This window comes from Brassica napus, chromosome C4, assembly GCF_020379485.1.
Source record: "Brassica napus cultivar Da-Ae chromosome C4, Da-Ae, whole genome shotgun sequence".
Taxonomy (NCBI): Eukaryota; Viridiplantae; Streptophyta; class Magnoliopsida; order Brassicales; family Brassicaceae; genus Brassica; species Brassica napus.
Window position 1 is genome coordinate 21,491,047 of NC_063447.1, and position 20,339 is coordinate 21,511,385.

General features: G+C 40.9%; 1 protein-coding gene, 1 long non-coding RNA gene and 1 other non-coding gene across 3 annotated transcripts; 2 read left to right on the forward strand and 1 right to left on the reverse strand.

Annotated features, from left to right (window-relative positions):
* Positions 1 to 687: 687 nt before the first annotated feature.
* On the forward strand, positions 688 to 8,209 carry LOC125585882. Its single transcript, XM_048755595.1, has 6 exons — positions 688 to 802; positions 1,783 to 5,226; positions 6,026 to 6,087; positions 6,733 to 7,158; positions 7,219 to 7,548; positions 8,069 to 8,209. Exons 1-6 carry the CDS (start codon positions 688 to 690, stop codon positions 8,207 to 8,209), a joined length of 4,518 nt encoding a protein of 1,505 aa, XP_048611552.1.
* Positions 1,129 to 1,235, reverse strand: LOC125586632. Its single transcript, XR_007323169.1, has one exon. It is a non-coding gene; the product is annotated as a small nucleolar RNA R71 (small nucleolar RNA).
* A 6,600-nt stretch (positions 8,210 to 14,809) lies between the features above and the next one.
* Positions 14,810 to 17,311, forward strand: LOC125586429. Its single transcript, XR_007322958.1, has 2 exons — positions 14,810 to 16,789; positions 16,934 to 17,311. It is a non-coding gene; the product is annotated as an uncharacterized LOC125586429 (long non-coding RNA).
* Positions 17,312 to 20,339: the final 3,028 nt, after the last annotated feature.

Here is a 20,339-nt window from a genome sequence, read left to right on the forward strand (position 1 = left end):
TGTTGTTAGAGGTGCTAAGATAGCCATTGGACTTGCTAGTTATGATTGCTTTCATATTATTCAACCAAAGACATTTGATGTTTGAGATATGTTAGCAAATGAGCATTCATCTAGACATAGAGCTTGCTTAGAATTGTGTCTAGGCTTAAGGTTGATAGTTTGATTGATCATTTGCCATCCTTAGTTCGATACTTGATCACCCAAGGTCTAATCCCTATGCCCATGAGTTCTCTTTTCCCTTAGTCAAGAAGTATCATTCTGTTATTGCTTTCTAGTTTTAGTCATAGCTTAAAACCCATCTAAATCATTGGTTGCACTTAGATTAAGTGAGTACTTGCATTCTCAGTGCTTTGATATCCCTCAGAACTGGTTCGACAATCATTTATACTACAGCATTTGTCTTAGGAGCCTTGAAAACTCCTAACATCAAATTGGCGCCGTTGCCAATTTCTGAGTAGATTTAAACATTGAGATTTAGTCAATTGCTTGAGACTAAGTCATTTTTATTTTCTTTTGTTACTGACTCTTCTTCACCTCCCTTTAATCTACAGGTGTATGAACTTGCGGAGCAGGGGTCCATCAAACCTAGTTCCAAGAGCAGCAGACATCAGAGCTTTAGAGAGAGAGTGTGCTAGAAAGAGAAGAGAAGAAGAACATCAGGCTCAATTGCAGAGACTGAACACTGACATGGGAGACGTTCATCAAGAAGATGCAGGCGTCAATGGCGCTAACAACAATGGTCCACCTAACCAACAGCGAGCAGCTCGGCCCATTGGCACTTACGACCGTCCAAACATTCATGGTTATCGATTGGGAATCCGAGCACCCGCTGTGGCAGCCAACAACTTTGAGATCAAGTCAGGACTCCTCAACGTGATCGAGAACAACAAGTATCATGGCTTGGCTCTAGAGGATCCATTTGATCACTTGGACAGGTTCGACAGCTACTGTGGGTTGTCAAAAACCAATGGTGTCTCCGAAGATGCCTTAAAGCTCAAGCTATTCCCTTTCTCTTTAGGGGATAAAGCACGTCAGTGGGAGAAGTCTCTACCAAGCGACTCCATCACCACTTGGGATGACTGCAAGAAAGCATTCTTGGAGAAGTTCTTCTCTACTTCAAGAACTGCTAAGCTGAGAAACGAGATCTCCAGCTTTCAACAGAAGGGCTTGGAAGGTTTCAGTGAAGCCTGGGAAAGATTCAAGGGGTACCAAGCTCAATGCCCACACCATGGTTTCTCTAAAGAGAGCTTGCTGAGCACATTCTACCGTGGTGCTCTTCCTAAGTACAGGGCCAGACTGGATACAGCTAGTAATGGATTCTTCTTGGGGAGAACTGAGGAGGATGCAGAGGAGCTGGTTGACAACATGGTTAAGAGTGATGCAGTCTACAGTGGAGACCACGACAGAGGCAGTAGATCTGATGATAAGCAAACGAGGAAGGAGTTGAAAGCTCTACAAGATAAGATAGACATCCTCCTTGCTGATAAAGCTACCCAAGAGCAGCTGCACTTTGTTGGCAACCCAACCCAAGAGACACCAGCTGTTGTCCATGAAGTTGAAGGTTTGGAAGGTCAGGAAGAGTTGTGTTTCATCAACAACAATGGTAGCTGGTACAAGAAAGAGCCCAACTTTCAGTACAACAACTACCAACAGAAATCCTATTCCAACAACCATCAGAGTGGTTACCAGCCTCGAAACAATCAGCAAGGCAGCTATCAACCACAGCAAAACCCTCCTCCTGGTTTCAACAACAAAACCCTCCTCCTGGTGCCATCACCATAGATGATGAAGTGGTGATTGTTGATGAGAAGACCAATGACGAGATCTTGGAAAAGATAGTGGAAGCCAAAGGAAAAGGAAAGGTTGGAGAAGAGAAGAAAACAGTTAAAGATGGTGAAGTTGTCACTCCTGCAAGTGAAAGTTCTTTTGTTCCTCCTGCCTATGAACCTAAGCTTCCATTCCCAGGTCGATTCAAGAGGCAGTTGCTAGAGAAGTACAAAGCTCTGTTTGACAAGCAAATGAGTGAAGTCCAGGTCACAATGCCCATTATTGATGCTTTCATGCTGATTCCTCAGTACAGTAAGTTCCTAAAAGATGCTGTAGCTGCAAAGAAGAAAGAGATGGAGGGCATGGTGATTCTCACTCATGAGTGCAGTGCTATCATTCAGAGGCTGGTCATACCAAAGAAGCTAGAAGATCCAGGATGCTTCACATTACCTTGTGCTCTTGGGCCTATGGTATTCGATAGGTGTCTCTGCGATTTGGGAGCTAGTGTCAGCTTGATGCCCCTATCTGTTGCTAAGAAGCTCGGTTTCACTCAGTACAAGAAGTGTAGACTTTCTCTGGTATTGGCTGATCGTTCAGTTAAGTACCCTGTGGGTATCTTAGAGGACCTCCCAGTGATGGTTGGAAATTATGAGATCCCTACAGACTTTGTAGTGCTTGAAATGGGTGAAGAAGCTCAAGACCCTTTAATCCTTGGAAGGCCTTTCTTAGCCACAGCTGGAGCCATTGTTAATGTGAAAGAAGGCAAGATTGATCTCCATCTGGGTAAAGGGCACGTTCTCCATTTCGACATCAAGGAGGTAATGAGGAGGCCAACAGTTCAAGGGCAGGTGTTCTACATTGAAGAGATGGACGCCCTTGCTGATGAAATCCTTGAAGAGTTGTCACTAGAGGACCCTCTACAGCATGCTTTGACTGTAGAGAAAGAGGCTGAGGTGGTTGAGAACCTGGAGAGTACTGCCTATGGGATGATGCTGGATTCACACCAGGGGTTTTTCAGTGAGGATCAGTACGAGGAGCTTCCCCAGATGGTTCACCAAGAAGTCTCAGTCACTCAACAAGAGGACAACAAGCAAGATGACTGGAGTGAACTTAAGGCACCTAAAGTGGAGCTTAAACCTCTTCCCCATGGTGTAAGGTATGCATTTCTTGGTCCTAATGAAACTTACCCTGTCATTGTGAGTAGTGAACTTACTGAAAGTGAGCTATCTGAACTTTTGAGAACACTTAAAAGATTTAGAAAGGCAATAGGTTACTCACTAGATGACATCAAGGGGATATCACCCTCTCTGTGCATGCATAGGATACATCTTGAGGATGAATCAATGACTTCTATCGAGCATCAAAGAAGGTTAAATCCTAACCTGAAGGATGTTGTAAAGAAAGAGATTCTTAAACTCCTAGATGCTGGTGTTATTTACCCTATCTCAGATTCTAAATGGGTATCACCTGTGCATGTTGTACCAAAGAAAGGTGGTATCACTGTGATTAAGAATGACAAGGATGAATTGATACCAACAAGAACCATCACATGTCATAGAATGTGCATTGATTACCGAAAACTAAACTCTGCATCTAGAAAGGATCATTTTCCATTACCATTTATTGATCAGATGCTTGAGAGACTTGCAAATCACCCATTCTATTGTTTCCTTGATGGGTATTCAGGATTTTTCCAAATCCCCATACATCCCAATGATCAAGAGAAAACGACATTCACATGTCCATATGGTACCTTTGCATATCGAAGGATGCCATTTGGTCTATGTAATGCTCCAGCCACCTTTCAAAGGTGCATGATGTCAATTTTCTCTGATCTGATTGAGGATGTTGTGGAGGTATTTATGGATGATTTCTCTGTCTATGGATCTTCGTTTTCTGCTTGTTTGTCAAATTTGTGCAGGGTCCTACAGAGATGTGAAGACACCAACCTTGTGCTGAATTGGGAGAAGTGTCACTTCATGGTCAAGGAAGGGATTGTGCTAGGACACAAGATTTCAGAGAAGGGGATTGAGGTGGATAAAGCCAAAATCGATGTTATGGTTGGTCTGCCTCCACCAAAGACAGTGAAAGACATCCGGAGTTTTCTTGGCCATGCTGGATTCTACAGGAGGTTCATCAAGGATTTCTCCTTGATAACTAGACCTTTGACCAGGCTGCTGTGCAAGGAAGCTACCTTCAGTTTTGATGTGGAATGCCTACAAGCTTTCAAGAAGCTAAAAGGTGAACTCGTTAGTGCCCCAATTGTCCAGCCACCTGATTGGGATTTTCCTTTTGAGATCATGTGTGACGCCAGTGACTATGCTGTGGGAGCTGTTTTGGGGCAGAAGAAAGATGGCAAAACCCATGTGATCTACTATGCCAGCCAAACCCTCAATGATGCTCAGATGAGGTATGCCACAACAGAGAAAGAGATGCTGGCAATTGTTTTTGCCTTTGAGAAGTTCAGGAGCTACTTGGTTGGGTCTAAAGTCATTGTCTACACCGATCATGCTGCCTTGAGACACCTTTTGGCCAAGAAGGATGCAAAACCCAGGCTTTTGAGGTGGATCCTTTTGCTCCAAGAGTTTGATATGGAAATCAAAGACAAACCCGGAGTTGAGAATGGAGTAGCTGATCATTTGTCCAGGTTGAGGGTAGAGTCTGGTATCCCTATTGACGAAGGACTTCCTGAGGAGCAGATCATGGCTATCGAAGCAGTGATAGCAGTCTGTGAGACTGGTAGGAAGCTGGAAGAAGTCCAAGCAACAGAGGAGAAAGAACCTTGGTATGCCGATTTAGTGAACTACCTAGCCACAGGAAAAGAACCTCTGAATCTTGTGGGCTATGCCAAGAAGAAGTTCTATAAGGATGTGAAAAGATACTACTGGGATGAGCCCTACCTCTACATTCTCTGCAAGGATCAGCTTTATAGGAGAGTGGTTGCAAATGAGGAGATTAATGGGATCCTTGCACAGTGTCATGGATCATCCTATGGAGGTCACTTTGCCACCTTCAAAACAGTTGCAAAAGTATTACAAGCTGGATTCTGGTGGCCACATATGTTCAAGGATACACAAGACTTTGTTTCGAAGTGTGATTCTTGCCAAAGAAGAGGAAACATCACCAAGAGGAATGAGATGCCTCAAAATCCAATCCTTGAAGTTGAAGTGTTTGATGTCTGGGGTATTGACTTCATGGGACCATTTCCATCATCTTTTGGCAACAAATATATCCTTGTGGCTGTTGATTATGTCTCCAAATGGGTGGAAGCCATTGCAAGCCCCACCAATGATGCTAGAGTTGTAATCAAGATGTTCAAGAGCATCATCTTCCCAAGGTTTGGAGTTCCAAGAGTTGTAATCAGTGATGGAGGTTCCCACTTCATTAACAAACTGCTTGAGGGACTTCTCAAGAAGAACGGTGTGAAGCACAAGGTGGCAACTCCTTATCATCCCCAAACAAGTGGCCAAGTTGAGATTTCTAACAGGGAGATCAAATCTATTCTGGAGAAGATTGTGGGGATTACAAGGAAGGATTGGTCCAATAAGCTTGACGATGCACTTTGGGCTTATAGGACAGCGTACAAGACACCACTGGGCACCACACCTTTCAACCTAGTGTATGGGAAAGCTTGCCATCTGCCAGTGGAGCTTGAGTACAAGGCACTATGGGCAATAAAGTTGCTGAACTTTGACATCAAGAGTGCCAAGGAGAAAAGGCTCTTTCAGCTACACGAGCTTGATGAGATAAGAATGGATGCTTTTGAGAACTCAAGAATCTACAAGGAGAAGACTAAGGCTTTCCATGACAAGAATATCCTGAAGAGAGAGTTTAAAGAAGGAGATCAAGTTCTTCTCTACAACTCTAGGCTGAAGTTGTTTCCAGGAAAGCTTAAGTCAAGGTGGTCCGGTCCTTTCAAAGTCAAGGAGGTTAGGCCATATGGAGCAATAGTTTTGTGGAGCACTGATGGAAGAGACTTCACAGTCAATGGACAAAGGGTTAAGCTCTACATGGCTACTGCACCAGAGGAAGATGGAGTTTCAACTCCACTGTCTGATCCTACCCCGGCCTAATCTAAAAGGAGGCAAAGTCAAGCTCGGGACTTAAAACAAGCTCACTTGGGAGGAAGTCCCATGCGTATCCTTGCATATATTGCATTGGTATTTTCATTTTTCATCTTATTGCATAAAAAAAAAAAAAAAAAAAAAAAAAAGAGAGAAGTTGTGTGCAGGTGCTTGATCGGTTCAGTTTTGAGCAGGAGTCGTGCGTGGGAGCGAGGTCTCACAGCGACACCTCAAGGTCGCTCCAGCTGGGAGCGAGGTTTCGAGAGCGACACTCCAAGGTCGCTCGCGTTTTCGTCGCCGGATCAAGAAAAATCGCCTCAGAGCGAGGTCTCGGAGCGAGGTCGAAAGGTCGCTCCAGATGGGAGCGACGTTATGGGAGCGACACCTCGGAGTCGCTCGCGGTTTCGACGAAACGGACCTCAAAAAAAAAAAAAAAAAAAAAAAAAACTGACCCGGAGCGACGTCCTAGAGCGACACCTTGAAGTCGCTCCAGCTCAGAGCGAGGTTTCTAGAGCGACACTCCAAGGTCGCTCGCGTTTTAGTCGAAACACGACGCGAGGAAACGACTCGGGAGCGACCTCTCCCAGCGACACCCTCACGTCGCTCCCGAACCGGTCCAGGTAAGTTTCCTAACTCTAAACCCCGGTTTAATTCAAGTAAACCGACCCTAACCACCCTAGACCGAACCGGACGACCCTAAACCTACCCCAACCCCTGCGACTCCATCTCTATCACTCTCCCCTCCTCTCACAAACTCACAAACTCTCTCAAACTCACCCACACCAAAATTCCCAAAACCTTCTCAATTCTCACCCAAATCAACTAGTTCTTGTTTCTAAATCCAAGCTTTCGCCCCTGTAGTCTATTCTTCACTACCCATTCACCATTTCCTTTCATCCAGAGCAAGGTGAAAATGGTTAAGAAGACCAAGGGAAGGTTGGAAGCTGAGAGGCAAGAAGCCGAAAGTCAAGAGTTTGCCCTAAGAGAAAAAGCTTTAACCAGCGAGCCAACTGGCTCAGGGACGCAGAGGACTGTGCGACAGCAGACGTTGGCTGCAAGGAAATCGAAAGAACCCGAGAAGAGGGCAGGGAAAAGTGTACCAGTTCCCACCCATGAGGAAGGTGAAACTGAGAGTGAAGATGAGCCGGCACCTACGAAGAAAGCCAAGATGTCAAAGGGCAAAGGGGTTGCTGTTGATCGAGACAGAGCGAAAACTCCATCTGTGGAGGAGCTATATGATCATTTGAAGAATGGAGTCACTTGGGCTCCAACCAGGTTTGCCGACCTCGATTTGCTGAAGGAGTTGGGTCTAGAGTCTGATATTGAGGCGATGCTGGGACATTTGAAGATGCCAAAACTCCTCACCATGGCTTATCCTTTCTACAAGGATGTCACTTGTCAGTTCCTATCCTCTCTTGTGGTCACTTACCACGACACGGCGCATGTGAGACAAGGATGGGGAAAAATCAGGTTCAAGGTCAATGGAAGAGAATACAACATGAACTTCAAGGACATTGGGAGGGTCATGGGGTTCCAAGACCTAGAAGACCACTCACTTCCCAAGTGTGAGAACCTCCCCACAGAGCTCTGGAAGTTGATCACTGGAAACAAGCACTCTACCGGGGCGGACAAGAACTCACACATCCGACACCCGTCTGTACGCTACCTCCACAGATTGCTAGTCCATGCTTTTTACCCACGGAAGCAAGCGGGTACGGTTACTGAGGAAGACATGCGACTGCTCTGTCCGGCTATCCGTCCCTACGCTCAACCTGGAGTGTTACCCCTTCCCAGCACTGACATCTATGCTACCTTTGGGATGGTCAGTTTCTTTGTGGGCCGTCTCGAGCACTACAGAGACTGGGCGTGGTACACCACTGATTCACGCCCAAAGATGGGGATAGGCGGAATGATCACACCACTGCTCCAATTTCTGAATGTTCCCTTGGGAAAGGACGCAGCGGGGCCTAGGTTCATTGATGGCACCTACTTGAGGATTGCCACCTATTTCAGTGGGATGTATGGGAAGGACTACGTCTACCACTACTACTTGCAGGGCAAGCCAGTCGAGGTGGTTCTTCCAAACCGGAACCTGACGAGTTTAGAGATACCTGGAGCTGTCAGCTTCAACATTCCCCAGGAGTACTTTCTCGGAGAACACGGGCCTCTCGATCCAATTCAAGCAGCTCCATCAAGGAAAAGGAGTGTCCCTACGCAACCTGATTCGCCTGTTGCAGACACATCTGAGCATATCTATGGACCTCCGCGCTACTACTTCAAGCCCCATGACGGAGTCCTTCCCCCTGGAGCTCTCCGTGATGCTCATGACCACATTGGTCGTCTCCAGAGGTGGAACAAAGCTCAGGACAGAACGATAGAAAAGCTGAAGGATAAGTGCAAGGCGCTCAGCAAGACTGTGAAGAAGCAGGCAAAGACTTCAGCAAAGTTCATGAAGAAAGTAGCTGATGTCTTAACTAGGGGAGGAATAGCTGGATGTAGCTCAGCCGATTTCGCTTTCGCGAACACCTCAAACCCCCAGCCTCCACCCCCGCCTGATGCTCTTGGCTTCCCCCTCACTGCTGCGCAGCTTCAGCGTAAGTGGAGGAACCCACCCACTCAACCTTCCACTTCCGGCAACAAATCCCCATCCCTCGCTTCTTCAGACAGTGAGGACGAGATTGACGAGGTTGAGAGCCAACCATGGTATGGAGGCTCCGGTTCAGCATCTGGTGGTTACTACACCACCTTCCCTCCTGACGACGACGATGCTGGGGCATCTGCCCCCACCTACTATCCATAGGAGGTACTTCTTTCTCTCCCTTGTATATACCATTTCATTTTTGCATATTATTTTTCTTCTCGGTATCTCTCTCTTTCCTTGACCACACAGAGACTGTGTATCTCAAGTTTGGGGGAGGTACCAAGCATTTGATCATGTTTGCTTTGATTGTGTTTCATTTGAGTCATGCATTGCACACCTATTTGCATAAAAAAAAAAAAAAAAAAGATTTTTCATTTAGTTTGCATCATTTGCACCATTAGGAGAGTCTAGAGCATATAGGTTGCATTCACTTGCATTGGGAGCAATGATTTTAAATGCCTTGTAAAGAACACTACGTTGCACCTGAGTAGCCATGCACCTCTCGAAAAGACTTGTATGTTTCGAGCCTTAAAAACTCTTCTTGAAACTTGTTGATTGTAGAAACTCAGTCTTTGAAGCCAGCTACAACCTTATTTGAACTGAATGAACTTAATGCTTCTTGCTTAGGGTCTCTTGTGTACTGAGTCATGGCTATACACACTTGAGTTGTCACATCTTTTATGCCATTCTTTTTGACAAACTCTAGTGGTAGACCACTCCCAAAACCTTTCCTTCCTTTTAAGCTTTCATTGTTTGATGAGTGAGGCCTTCTTCGGAAAGTTTTACATGTGCATAATGCTGAGAGTATCGGGAACGACAATGCTTGATCTTCATTTTTGCTGGATTGGACACTCTATTGTCTAGCTATAGGTGGGAGGGTGAGCGTTGTAATCATGATTTGGGAGAAATAAAAAGGATAGATTTTTGTGCTCAAGTGAATTGATTTATTGGGATAAGTAGAGAACCTCCAGCTCTAGTTTTGAAAAGTCTTGGCTCCCAACCTAAAAAAAAAAAAAAAAAAAAAAAAAAAAAGAAAAAGGGGGCTAGCAAAGTTGTTAGGAGCTGAGAGACATTTTGAGGTTGTGAAAAATCCCTTATAGATTTCAAGGAAAAAGAGCTGATGTTTTTAGAATCTTTTGGTGAGAGGTGTGAGTTGGGTTTGACATTTGAGAGTGAATGTGTAACTTATATGTTTGGGAAAAGGGTAGAACAATGGAGATTGAGCATTGTATGCATGAGTTGGTCCCTTTCTTAGATATATTATGTGCAATGTCAAGGCTACTTGTTTTGAGAGTAAACCACCTTAAAGATCATATGTTTTGAACCTCTTCAATCACTTGAATAAAAACCTTCCCTTACCCAACCAAATGACTTGGACCAACTGACCATTTGCAAGAATTCACTTGATATCTTATGCTTAATGAATGTGAGAGTTGGCAGATTTGAATGTGTGGATGCTTGATGATGAGTGTAGGGACAAAAGGAGTTGAGATAGGCCTAGAGAAGCTAGAGTGTAATAAGAGAGTGGGCTAATTGTGTTTGCTAGTGGTGTTTCTTTTGGCTATGAGCTCCCACCTTCAACCTTTTCCCTATGAGTTCTAGAAAGTTCACTTGTGGACAAGTAAAGAACAAGTTTGGGGGAGTTGATATCTTGCATATTTCTATTGTTTTATCCATTTATCCATGTGCATTTTGATCATATAGATTAGGATTTAGCCATGTTTAGGTTGCATTTTGCATACATGAGTCCTTATCAGGTATTGGAGTACCACATGGAGTTCTTGGAGGCACTTGGAGGCATTTGGAGCTCCAATACCTGATAAGGACTCATGTATGCAAAATGCAACCTAAACATGGCTAAATCCTAATCTATATGATCAAAATGCACATGGATAAATGGATAAAACAATAGAAATATGCAAGATATCAACTCCCCCAAACTTGTTCTTTACTTGTCCACAAGTGAACTTTCTAGAACTCATAGGGAAAGAGGTTGAAGGTGGGAGCTCATAGCCAAAAGAAACACCACTAGCAAACACAATTAGCCCACTCTCTTATTACACTCTAGCTTCTCTAGGCCTATCTCAACTCCTTTTGTCCCTACACTCATCATCAAGCATCCACACATTCAAATCTGCCAACTCTCACATTCATTAAGCATAAGATATCAAGTCAATTCTTGCAAATGGTCAGTTGGTCCAAGTCATTTGGTTGGGTAAGGGAAGGTTTTTATTCAAGTGATTGAAGAGGTTCAAAACATATGATCTTTAAGGTGGTTTATTCTCAAAACAAGTAGCCTTGACATTGCACATAATATATCTAAGAAAGGGACCAACTCATGCATACAATGCTCAATCTCCATTGTTCTACCCTTTTCCCAAACATATAAGTTACACATTCACTCTCAAATGTCAAACCCAACTCACACCTCTCACCAAAAGATTCTAAAAACATCAGCTCTTTTTCCTTGAAATCTATAAGGGATTTTTCACAACCTCAAAATGTCTCTCAGCTCCTAACAACTTTGCTAGCCCTTTTTTTTTTTTTTATGCAAATAGGTGTGCAATGCATGACTCAAATGAAACACAATCAAAGCAAACATGATGAAATGCTTGGTACCTATTAGGTTGCCATCACCATAGATGATGAAGTGGTGATTGTTGATGAGAAGACCAATGACGAGATCTTGGAAAAGATAGTGGAAGCCAAAGGAAAAGGAAAGGTTGGAGAAGAGAAGAAAACAGTTAAAGATGGTGAAGTTGTCACTCCTGCAAGTGAAAGTTCTTTTGTTCCTCCTGCCTATGAACCTAAGCTTCCATTCCCAGGTCGATTCAAGAGGCAGTTGCTAGAGAAGTACAAAGCTCTGTTTGACAAGCAAATGAGTGAAGTCCAGGTCACAATGCCCATTATTGATGCTTTCATGCTGATTCCTCAGTACAGTAAGTTCCTAAAAGATGCTGTAGCTGCAAAGAAGAAAGAGATGGAGGGCATGGTGATTCTCACTCATGAGTGCAGTGCTATCATTCAGAGGCTGGTCATACCAAAGAAGCTAGAAGATCCAGGATGCTTCACATTACCTTGTGCTCTTGGGCCTATGGTATTCGATAGGTGTCTCTGCGATTTGGGAGCTAGTGTCAGCTTGATGCCCCTATCTGTTGCTAAGAAGCTCGGTTTCACTCAGTACAAGAAGTGTAGACTTTCTCTGGTATTGGCTGATCGTTCAGTTAAGTACCCTGTGGGTATCTTAGAGGACCTCCCAGTGATGGTTGGAAATTATGAGATCCCTACAGACTTTGTAGTGCTTGAAATGGGTGAAGAAGCTCAAGACCCTTTAATCCTTGGAAGGCCTTTCTTAGCCACAGCTGGAGCCATTGTTAATGTGAAAGAAGGCAAGATTGATCTCCATCTGGGTAAAGGGCACGTTCTCCATTTCGACATCAAGGAGGTAATGAGGAGGCCAACAGTTCAAGGGCAGGTGTTCTACATTGAAGAGATGGACGCCCTTGCTGATGAAATCCTTGAAGAGTTGTCACTAGAGGACCCTCTACAGCATGCTTTGACTGTAGAGAAAGAGGCTGAGGTGGTTGAGAACCTGGAGAGTACTGCCTATGGGATGATGCTGGATTCACACCAGGGGTTTTTCAGTGAGGATCAGTACGAGGAGCTTCCCCAGATGGTTCACCAAGAAGTCTCAGTCACTCAACAAGAGGACAACAAGCAAGATGACTGGAGTGAACTTAAGGCACCTAAAGTGGAGCTTAAACCTCTTCCCCATGGTGTAAGGTATGCATTTCTTGGTCCTAATGAAACTTACCCTGTCATTGTGAGTAGTGAACTTACTGAAAGTGAGCTATCTGAACTTTTGAGAACACTTAAAAGATTTAGAAAGGCAATAGGTTACTCACTAGATGACATCAAGGGGATATCACCCTCTCTGTGCATGCATAGGATACATCTTGAGGATGAATCAATGACTTCTATCGAGCATCAAAGAAGGTTAAATCCTAACCTGAAGGATGTTGTAAAGAAAGAGATTCTTAAACTCCTAGATGCTGGTGTTATTTACCCTATCTCAGATTCTAAATGGGTATCACCTGTGCATGTTGTACCAAAGAAAGGTGGTATCACTGTGATTAAGAATGACAAGGATGAATTGATACCAACAAGAACCATCACATGTCATAGAATGTGCATTGATTACCGAAAACTAAACTCTGCATCTAGAAAGGATCATTTTCCATTACCATTTATTGATCAGATGCTTGAGAGACTTGCAAATCACCCATTCTATTGTTTCCTTGATGGGTATTCAGGATTTTTCCAAATCCCCATACATCCCAATGATCAAGAATGAGTGTTTAGAGTGGTCATTGGGCAAGCAAGGCATGGGAGCGACCAGTCTGGAGCGACACCACCAAGTCGCTCTGATCACCCTACTGGAGCGACCTAACCAGAGCGACAGGGAGAAGTCGCTCGCGGTTTCATCACTCGGAGACGCGAGAACGAGCCCGGAGCGACCTCTCGGAGCGACACAGCGAGGTCGCTCCAGCTGAGAGCGACGTTATGGGAGCGACAGGGAGAAGTCGCTCGCGGTTTCATCACCCAGAGACGCGAGAAGGAACCCGGAGCGACCTCTCGCAGCGACACAGCGAGGTCGCTCCCGAAGCCTAGAGCGACTTGTCGGAGCGACGGGCTGAGGTCGCTGCGCGTTTTATTTCTACTCGAACTTGTGATTTCTCAAGGGCCTTTTGGTCATTTCATTATGCACGTTTTTATTTTCTAAACCTATGTTTTAATACTCTAGGAGCCACCAAGAGGGGGATCATCTTTGTTCTTAGAAAAACCACCAAAAAACCTTTGGAAAGTCATCTCTTTGAATCAATTGATCAGTTTATTATTGAGAATTCTGTGTTCTTATCTATTTCCTGTGTTTCTCTACATGATTAATCTGAAATCCAACATGGGTTTAAGAGGAATCATGGAGATTAGTGAGTAATCACCTTTTGAATTCATGGGTTAGGGAGATTGAGGGTGATTAGGTTAGAACTAGGATGTTTTAGTGTAGATCATTCATATTTCCTTGCTAGTAGAGTGAGCATAAAGCATCTTCTGAGTTGGCCACTGAGTAGTTGAACCTTAGGCATTTCCCCCCCGAAAAGTGTTCGAGGAAATGCCCGAGACAACTCTTCTTAGCTTTTAGCATACTTTGCCAAAGACATTTGTTGTTAGAGGTGCTAAGATAGCCATTGGACTTGCTAGTTATGATTGCTTTCATATTATTCAACCAAAGACATTTGATGTTTGAGATATGTTAGCAAATGAGCATTCATCTAGACATAGAGCTTGCTTAGAATTGTGTCTAGGCTTAAGGTTGATAGTTTGATTGATCATTTGCCATCCTTAGTTCGATACTTGATCACCCAAGGTCTAATCCCTATGCCCATGAGTTCTCTTTTCCCTTAGTCAAGAAGTATCATTCTGTTATTGCTTTCTAGTTTTAGTCATAGCTTAAAACCCATCTAAATCATTGGTTGCACTTAGATTAAGTGAGTACTTGCATTCTCAGTGATTTGATATCCCTCAGAACTGGTTCGACAATCATTTATACTACAGCATTTGTCTTAGGAGCCTTGAAAACTCCTAACATCATTCGGATCCCATTGTTCCCTGATACACGAAAACTGGAACAAGTAAGTAGTTCAACAAACAAACTGATTTCTGATTTGAAAAACAAATAAGGAAACAATCCGATTCAAACAACAAACAACAATCAGATCCAATACAAGGCGACAATCGAATGTCTTGATCAAAACGTAAGAGAATTCAAATCGATAGCTTCTACAATGGATCAGAAACAAAAGACAGACACAAAAGATGATAAGATCAATCAAAGGACACAGATTTATCACAGAGAGAACCGAACGAAACATAGGAACAACAAAAAAGTTTTAAATCTAGCAAATCGGTAACGTAAACCTCAAGAATCCGAAAAGGTTTTGAATTGATAAACAATCGAAACATTTAGATCTAACAGATTTGAGCCACGAAACAATAGATCTAGCAGTCGTGAATATGAAATCGATCAGATCTGATAAGAAACAACACAAAAAAAAAACCGATTGAGTAATGATTAAGAACAGATCTATGAAAATAATTAAAAGAAATCGAAACTCCCCTTCTAGAGTGCTCTGATACCACTTAATGAACTCCTAGGATGCGTCTTTGGATTGATTTGGATAGATCCTTGCATAAACGAATCAAAGACTCAAGTTTATCAAGGTTTGTGGATCGATTGGTGACACAAGAGGATGCAGAAAGGCTCCTTGATACTCCTAGGCAATAGATCGGATATGACACACCAAACTAAGGCCCTTGACACTGGATATTACACACCAGCAGACTGGATATTACACACCAGACACTTCAACAACTTGCCAAGCAAGAGAGAAGACAAAACAGAAGACAAAAGAGGTTTAAAACAAAAGATAACTTAGCTTAGAATAAGGGTTTTTGAAACACTTAAGTAGAGAGATCCTTGTACATGCACAAGGTCTCGAAAACATAAAGAAACATAAATAAAAAGGCTCCACACGGTTTTGAAATAAAGGCATAACACATAGACTAAAAAAAACATAACATAAGATAGATGATGAAGTCGGTCCAAGTTGCCTAGGCCGAGATGCATCCAAGATACATCATCTAGGAGATGTGAAAGTGAACTTGTGGCCTCATTAAAAACCTTGATTGGAAAACCCAGGGGACAAAACCGATCAAGGGAAAAAGAGTACACACAAGTCTCTTGCCAAGATGATGATCAGCTTGATGGTGAAGTAGCTTGAATGGTGATAAGTGTGTCTTGGTTAATCAAGCTTCTACCAAGACATTCTTTTTGATTCCAAGCCTTCATAAGCAATCTTCCAATGGTCTCATTAAGGAACGAGTCATAGGCCCAACTGGGATGGCTAAGGCATCCTCATCAGCTGGATTGTCTTTGATCTCCTTGTCTTCATCAGATAGTTGTTCCATGATCACATCACAATCAGTCGGGGAAGGCAACGCCTATCATCCCGAAATATAAACGGAGAAAGCCTAACCTCTCACTCCGGAACAATAATAAAATTTAAATAAATTAAATATATTGAAATATATAAATTTAAACATTACCTTGACTATTGATAAGCCTCAGTCGGTTAGAACCTCGTGCTAATAACGTGTTGTGAATAATAAGTGAGGAACTGATTTTACATTTATATATATATTTGTTTGGCGATGGAGACAAGTGAGAGATATAAGATGGGACCACTTTGTGTTTTATTATATTTGGTGTTGTGTTTGTGTTGTACGAGAGAGAGTGAAAAACAAATGTCTTTATTGATTTCAGATTATCTATAACAAAGTGTCATCACTCCTATTTATAGTTGGTACAAGTCGGTGATTTTACGAACATTAAAGGTAAGACAAAATCTATTAGAATGACATCTGGATGATGACTAATACATAACCTCCAAGAATGAGACAAGTGCCCAAGATGGATAATAATCTTCTTTTGATCTTTATCTTCTAACATTATCAAAATATTATTGAATTATAATGAGATTTCAATATATGGTGAGAGTTTACACTTTACATAAAATGTTTAAATTTTTACATAAAATAGTTACAATCCAGGTAAAATATTTAACTGTATTTATTATTTTAGATTATATTCTAAAATATGTTGTATTTTAAAATATTAAAATATATATTGACACATGTAGCAATCCAAACAATTTTATTTTTTAAAAATCTTGTGAGAGACATATTGAACTTCATACACTCTAAATATTTCTTTCTGTGACTAATTTTAGATATTCTTGTAAAGATTACTTATAGTGTTTAAATTTTATTAGAACTATGAATGGTGAAATAGTTACAATTCAGGTAAAATATAAAACTTTTTTTATTTATTTAATGTATTTTAAAATATTAAAAATACAAAAATATATTTGACACATGTTGCAAGCCATAACGTTTTTATCTTAACAGAGATATATTGAACTTTATATAATAATCCGCCTGATGTAAATCAGAGTTGATAAAAACTAGCCAACACAAAACACACGAAAAATGTCGAGTATGATCAAAATAATAATGGTGATGACTTTGGTAGTAATGGACGTGAGAGCAAAAACTGTGACTGAGTGTCAAGAAACTGTCTGCAAGTCCTTATGTCAAAACATAAAAAATTTAGCTTGCACTAGTTGTGCCTTCGGATGCGCTTCTCCTCCATCATTTCAGCATTCTGACACAAGCAACCAGAACTCTCAATCTATATTATGTATAACCAATTTCTCTACATTTGTAACCATAGCTCATGAATTCGAAAACTATTAATCGAGATCTATAGTTATCGTGTGATTTTGATCATTATTAGAATGATATAATATTAAAGTGAAAATAATGATTCTTATGATGCTTACAGGGGTCAATGAAGTAGACCAACGAGTCATATGTTACCGGAATTGCGATGTCGGATGTGGCACCGATAATGCATGCCATGAACATTGTAAGAAAAGTTGTGGTTACCCACCCTTGTTGAATGAAGTAGACCAACGTATCATATGTTACCGGAATTGCGATGTCGGTTGTGGCACCGACAATGCATGCCATGAACGCTGTAAGAAAAGTTGCGCTTATCCACCCGTGTTGAATGTCCATCTATGACTTGCTGAGGGATAAGAGTGCTCCTAAGTTGTGGAATCGTTGCAATATTAACTTTATTGCGATCTAGTTGTTTGTTTCTTGAGTTTTTACTATAAACATATTAAATCTAATAAAGAGATTATTATCTTAACATAAATATTATAGTATAATATTACCTAAAGCCTACATTCAAAATGAATAGACATGGTTAACTTTTTCAAGAAAAAATAATCGTAAAAAGGTTATACACAAAGAAAAAAAAAGTAAAAATACATATTTGGAGAACATACATGTTTATTTTCTCAAACCTACATTTTTAAGCTTCAATCTTCTAGTAAATTGATTTAAGAATAAACACGATAATTTGGTTCAATAACCACGAGTCCCCGTTTTACCCACTGCCAGACAGGTGCGGTTGCTGCTATTTAAATTTATCAAATACACGGGTCACGCGAAGCTTGGATATGGCGGGTCGATGCGTATCTAGATATTTGGAGAAGCTGGTTAGTGGGTTGGTTGGTAGCCATGAATATGTAAATTTGTGTGGCTTAGTTGGTTGGTAGCCATGTTCGAAAACGCGGTTACCACATGCAATTTTGCCATTGCCAGCCAGTAGAGCCTATCTGCCAGTTTAATCTTCTCATAACTCCTATTTTCCGTACTGAAATCTTCTCAGTTTTGATTTTCTCCTCTTTAATATTTAATCTACGTATCTTATATGTTTCTTTGTTCTAAAAAAAGTAATGCAAATGTAACTCAAGAAGCAAAATCAAGCTAGAAAATAATTTAACCTGTGGCACAATCTATACATATATACATTTATTAAAATATTAAATATAATTAATTTCATTAAATGGTATATATTTAAAAAAAAATAGATTAGTCATAAAACTTTACATTTTATACATTTCAGAAAATAGATCATATAAAAAGAGATAAATAATTTTTATAATTTTAAATATTCCATCTTAAATAATATTATAAATTATATATACAACATAATATTTTTATTACAAAACATTTATTTATTCATTTTAGTCTTTTTATTTTATTTTAATCTAAGTACTGAAAAACTCGATTAAAATAACTGGTATAGTGAAATCAAATAAATTATATTTTTATTTTGGATAAAGCAATATTAGAGAAAGAAAAGAAAATAACTTTAAAAAAGAAATTTGTAAGCAGAAAAGTAAATGAAAAAGAGAAAGGTGAATAAATGTTTAGAATAAATAAAACAAACACTTTGCGGGGTCGAACAAAGAAAGGTGGGTCACAACTAACGCTCTTGAACCAGAAGAGCTACATGATAAAGAATGTTTGTTATGCCACAAGAAAATTATATTATTTAATACGTGGCACGTGCCACACCTTCTCCACACCTGGATCCGCCCCTGGCCACACCCTCTTGACTAATGCGAGGGAATGCATATATTCAGTATTGCTCTAAGGGTCAAAGGGATTGTTTTGTATGTGTAAATTTAAGTTGAACCAGCAACGGGTAGGTCAGGCTGAAAGATTACGATCCGTTTATATCTCAAATAATTTTAGCATCTTATTTACCGATGCTTCTTGATGAAGAATTACAAAATAAAGCATAATTGTATTTTAGGGAAATCTATATTATAATGCCACAGTTTTCTTATTCCCGAGGATATCCACGTCAACAACTTTGTGGGCATCACGTTTTAAACTTTTTTTTCCAGAGGAATGGACTTTGTGTGAATTTTGAAATCATTTGTTTTGTGTTAGGATTTTATGCATTAAACCCGCAGAAGGATTATGAAATTATCAGTCTGCTCCACCCCAGCCCATGTAGAGAAAGGACTGAGAAACGTGTATCGTTTCAAGCTTCAGTTTCTCCCCCGACCCTTCCACTTTATTTTCTTCCATGTCTGATTTTTTTTTTTGTGTAACTTCTCCATCAACGATGATCTTAAAAACATTCTTGAATGTTTGTTTTCACCTCCCTTCTACGTCTACACAACAAGAGAACGTGAGAGTAACGACTACCATTTACGACTACAAATGTGTAGTCGTAAAATAACTTCGACTTTACGTGTAAGTTACGACTATGGTAAAGTTCGTCGTAACTTACAACTAATATGGTTAGTCGTAAATTAACTTTGCATTTACGACTACACTTTCAGGTAGTCGTAAGGCAGTCGTAAATTTGCGACTAAATTACATCGAAAATCTACCATCTGATTAACGACCAATTTACGAGAAACGTAGTAGCACATTGGTGGTTAAGTTATTATCAAACGTAAATTTGTTGTAACATTGTTACCTACCAAAATCGAAATTTCCCTATAAATATGATCTTCTCCCTCATTCTTAAGATGCACAAAAAAAAAATGAAAAAGAGTAAAAAAAAATGTCTAGAAATATCTATGAGCTTCGGAGTTGGATGTATGCGCATAAAGATTCAAGGGGAAGAGTAACAGAAGAATTTCTCAACGGAGCAGAGATATTCATGTACCAGGCCGGACAGACGTCTCTCACACTGGAAATGGGTAAAATGTTCTGTCCCTGTCGAAAATGCAACAATACCAAATTTGCTGCTAGTGAAACGGTTTGGAAACATATAGTAAATAGAGGATTTACTCCACATTACTATATCTGGTTTAACCACGGAGAAGGTGATAATAGAAATGAAGCTAGTAGTAGTAATCAGGTTGAAAATGTTCTTAACAGAGATGAACCACATTTGCCTTCTGAAAGTTGTAACCTTCAAGAGGATCATATGGTAGATCATGATAGGATGCATGATATGGTTACAGATGCATTTCATGAAACAAGATCAGTAATAGAGGAGGTAGAAAATGTAGAGGGGCCTAACTTGGATGCAAGAAGATTTTATGAAACGCTAGCACCAGCTAATGAGCCAATTGTGGGAACCGAAATTCGCACTGTCGATTTCTGTTAAATAAGGAAAGTAGGAGAACCCTAGTTTCCAAGAGGTCCCAGATATCTGGTAATACCACACGCCAAACAATCAGAACATGAAATAAAGACGATAAAAGATAAGAAATCGAAAAGAGAGAGAGCAAAGTTGATCTTATTCCGAATTCGCGTTTGAGCGTTACAACAAGGTAAGAGCCTAGGCTACGAGAGCTGTCGTCGAGATTCCTAGTTCTAAAACCCTGAAGCTGCTAAACCTAATTGAGTCGCAGCTCGAATAACAA

Bases quoted from the DNA above. Each gene is read 5' to 3' on its own strand.
- LOC125585882 (XM_048755595.1), top strand. From the start codon at position 688: ATGGGAGACGTTCATCAAGAAGATGCAGGCGTCAATGGCGCTAACAAC. The intron at 803-1,782 runs GTTATCGATTGG...CCATCACCATAG, and splicing joins CGACCGTCCAAACATTCATG to ATGATGAAGTGGTGATTGTT. The intron at 7,549-8,068 runs GTTACTGAGGAA...CGCCTGTTGCAG, and splicing joins CACGGAAGCAAGCGGGTACG to ACACATCTGAGCATATCTAT.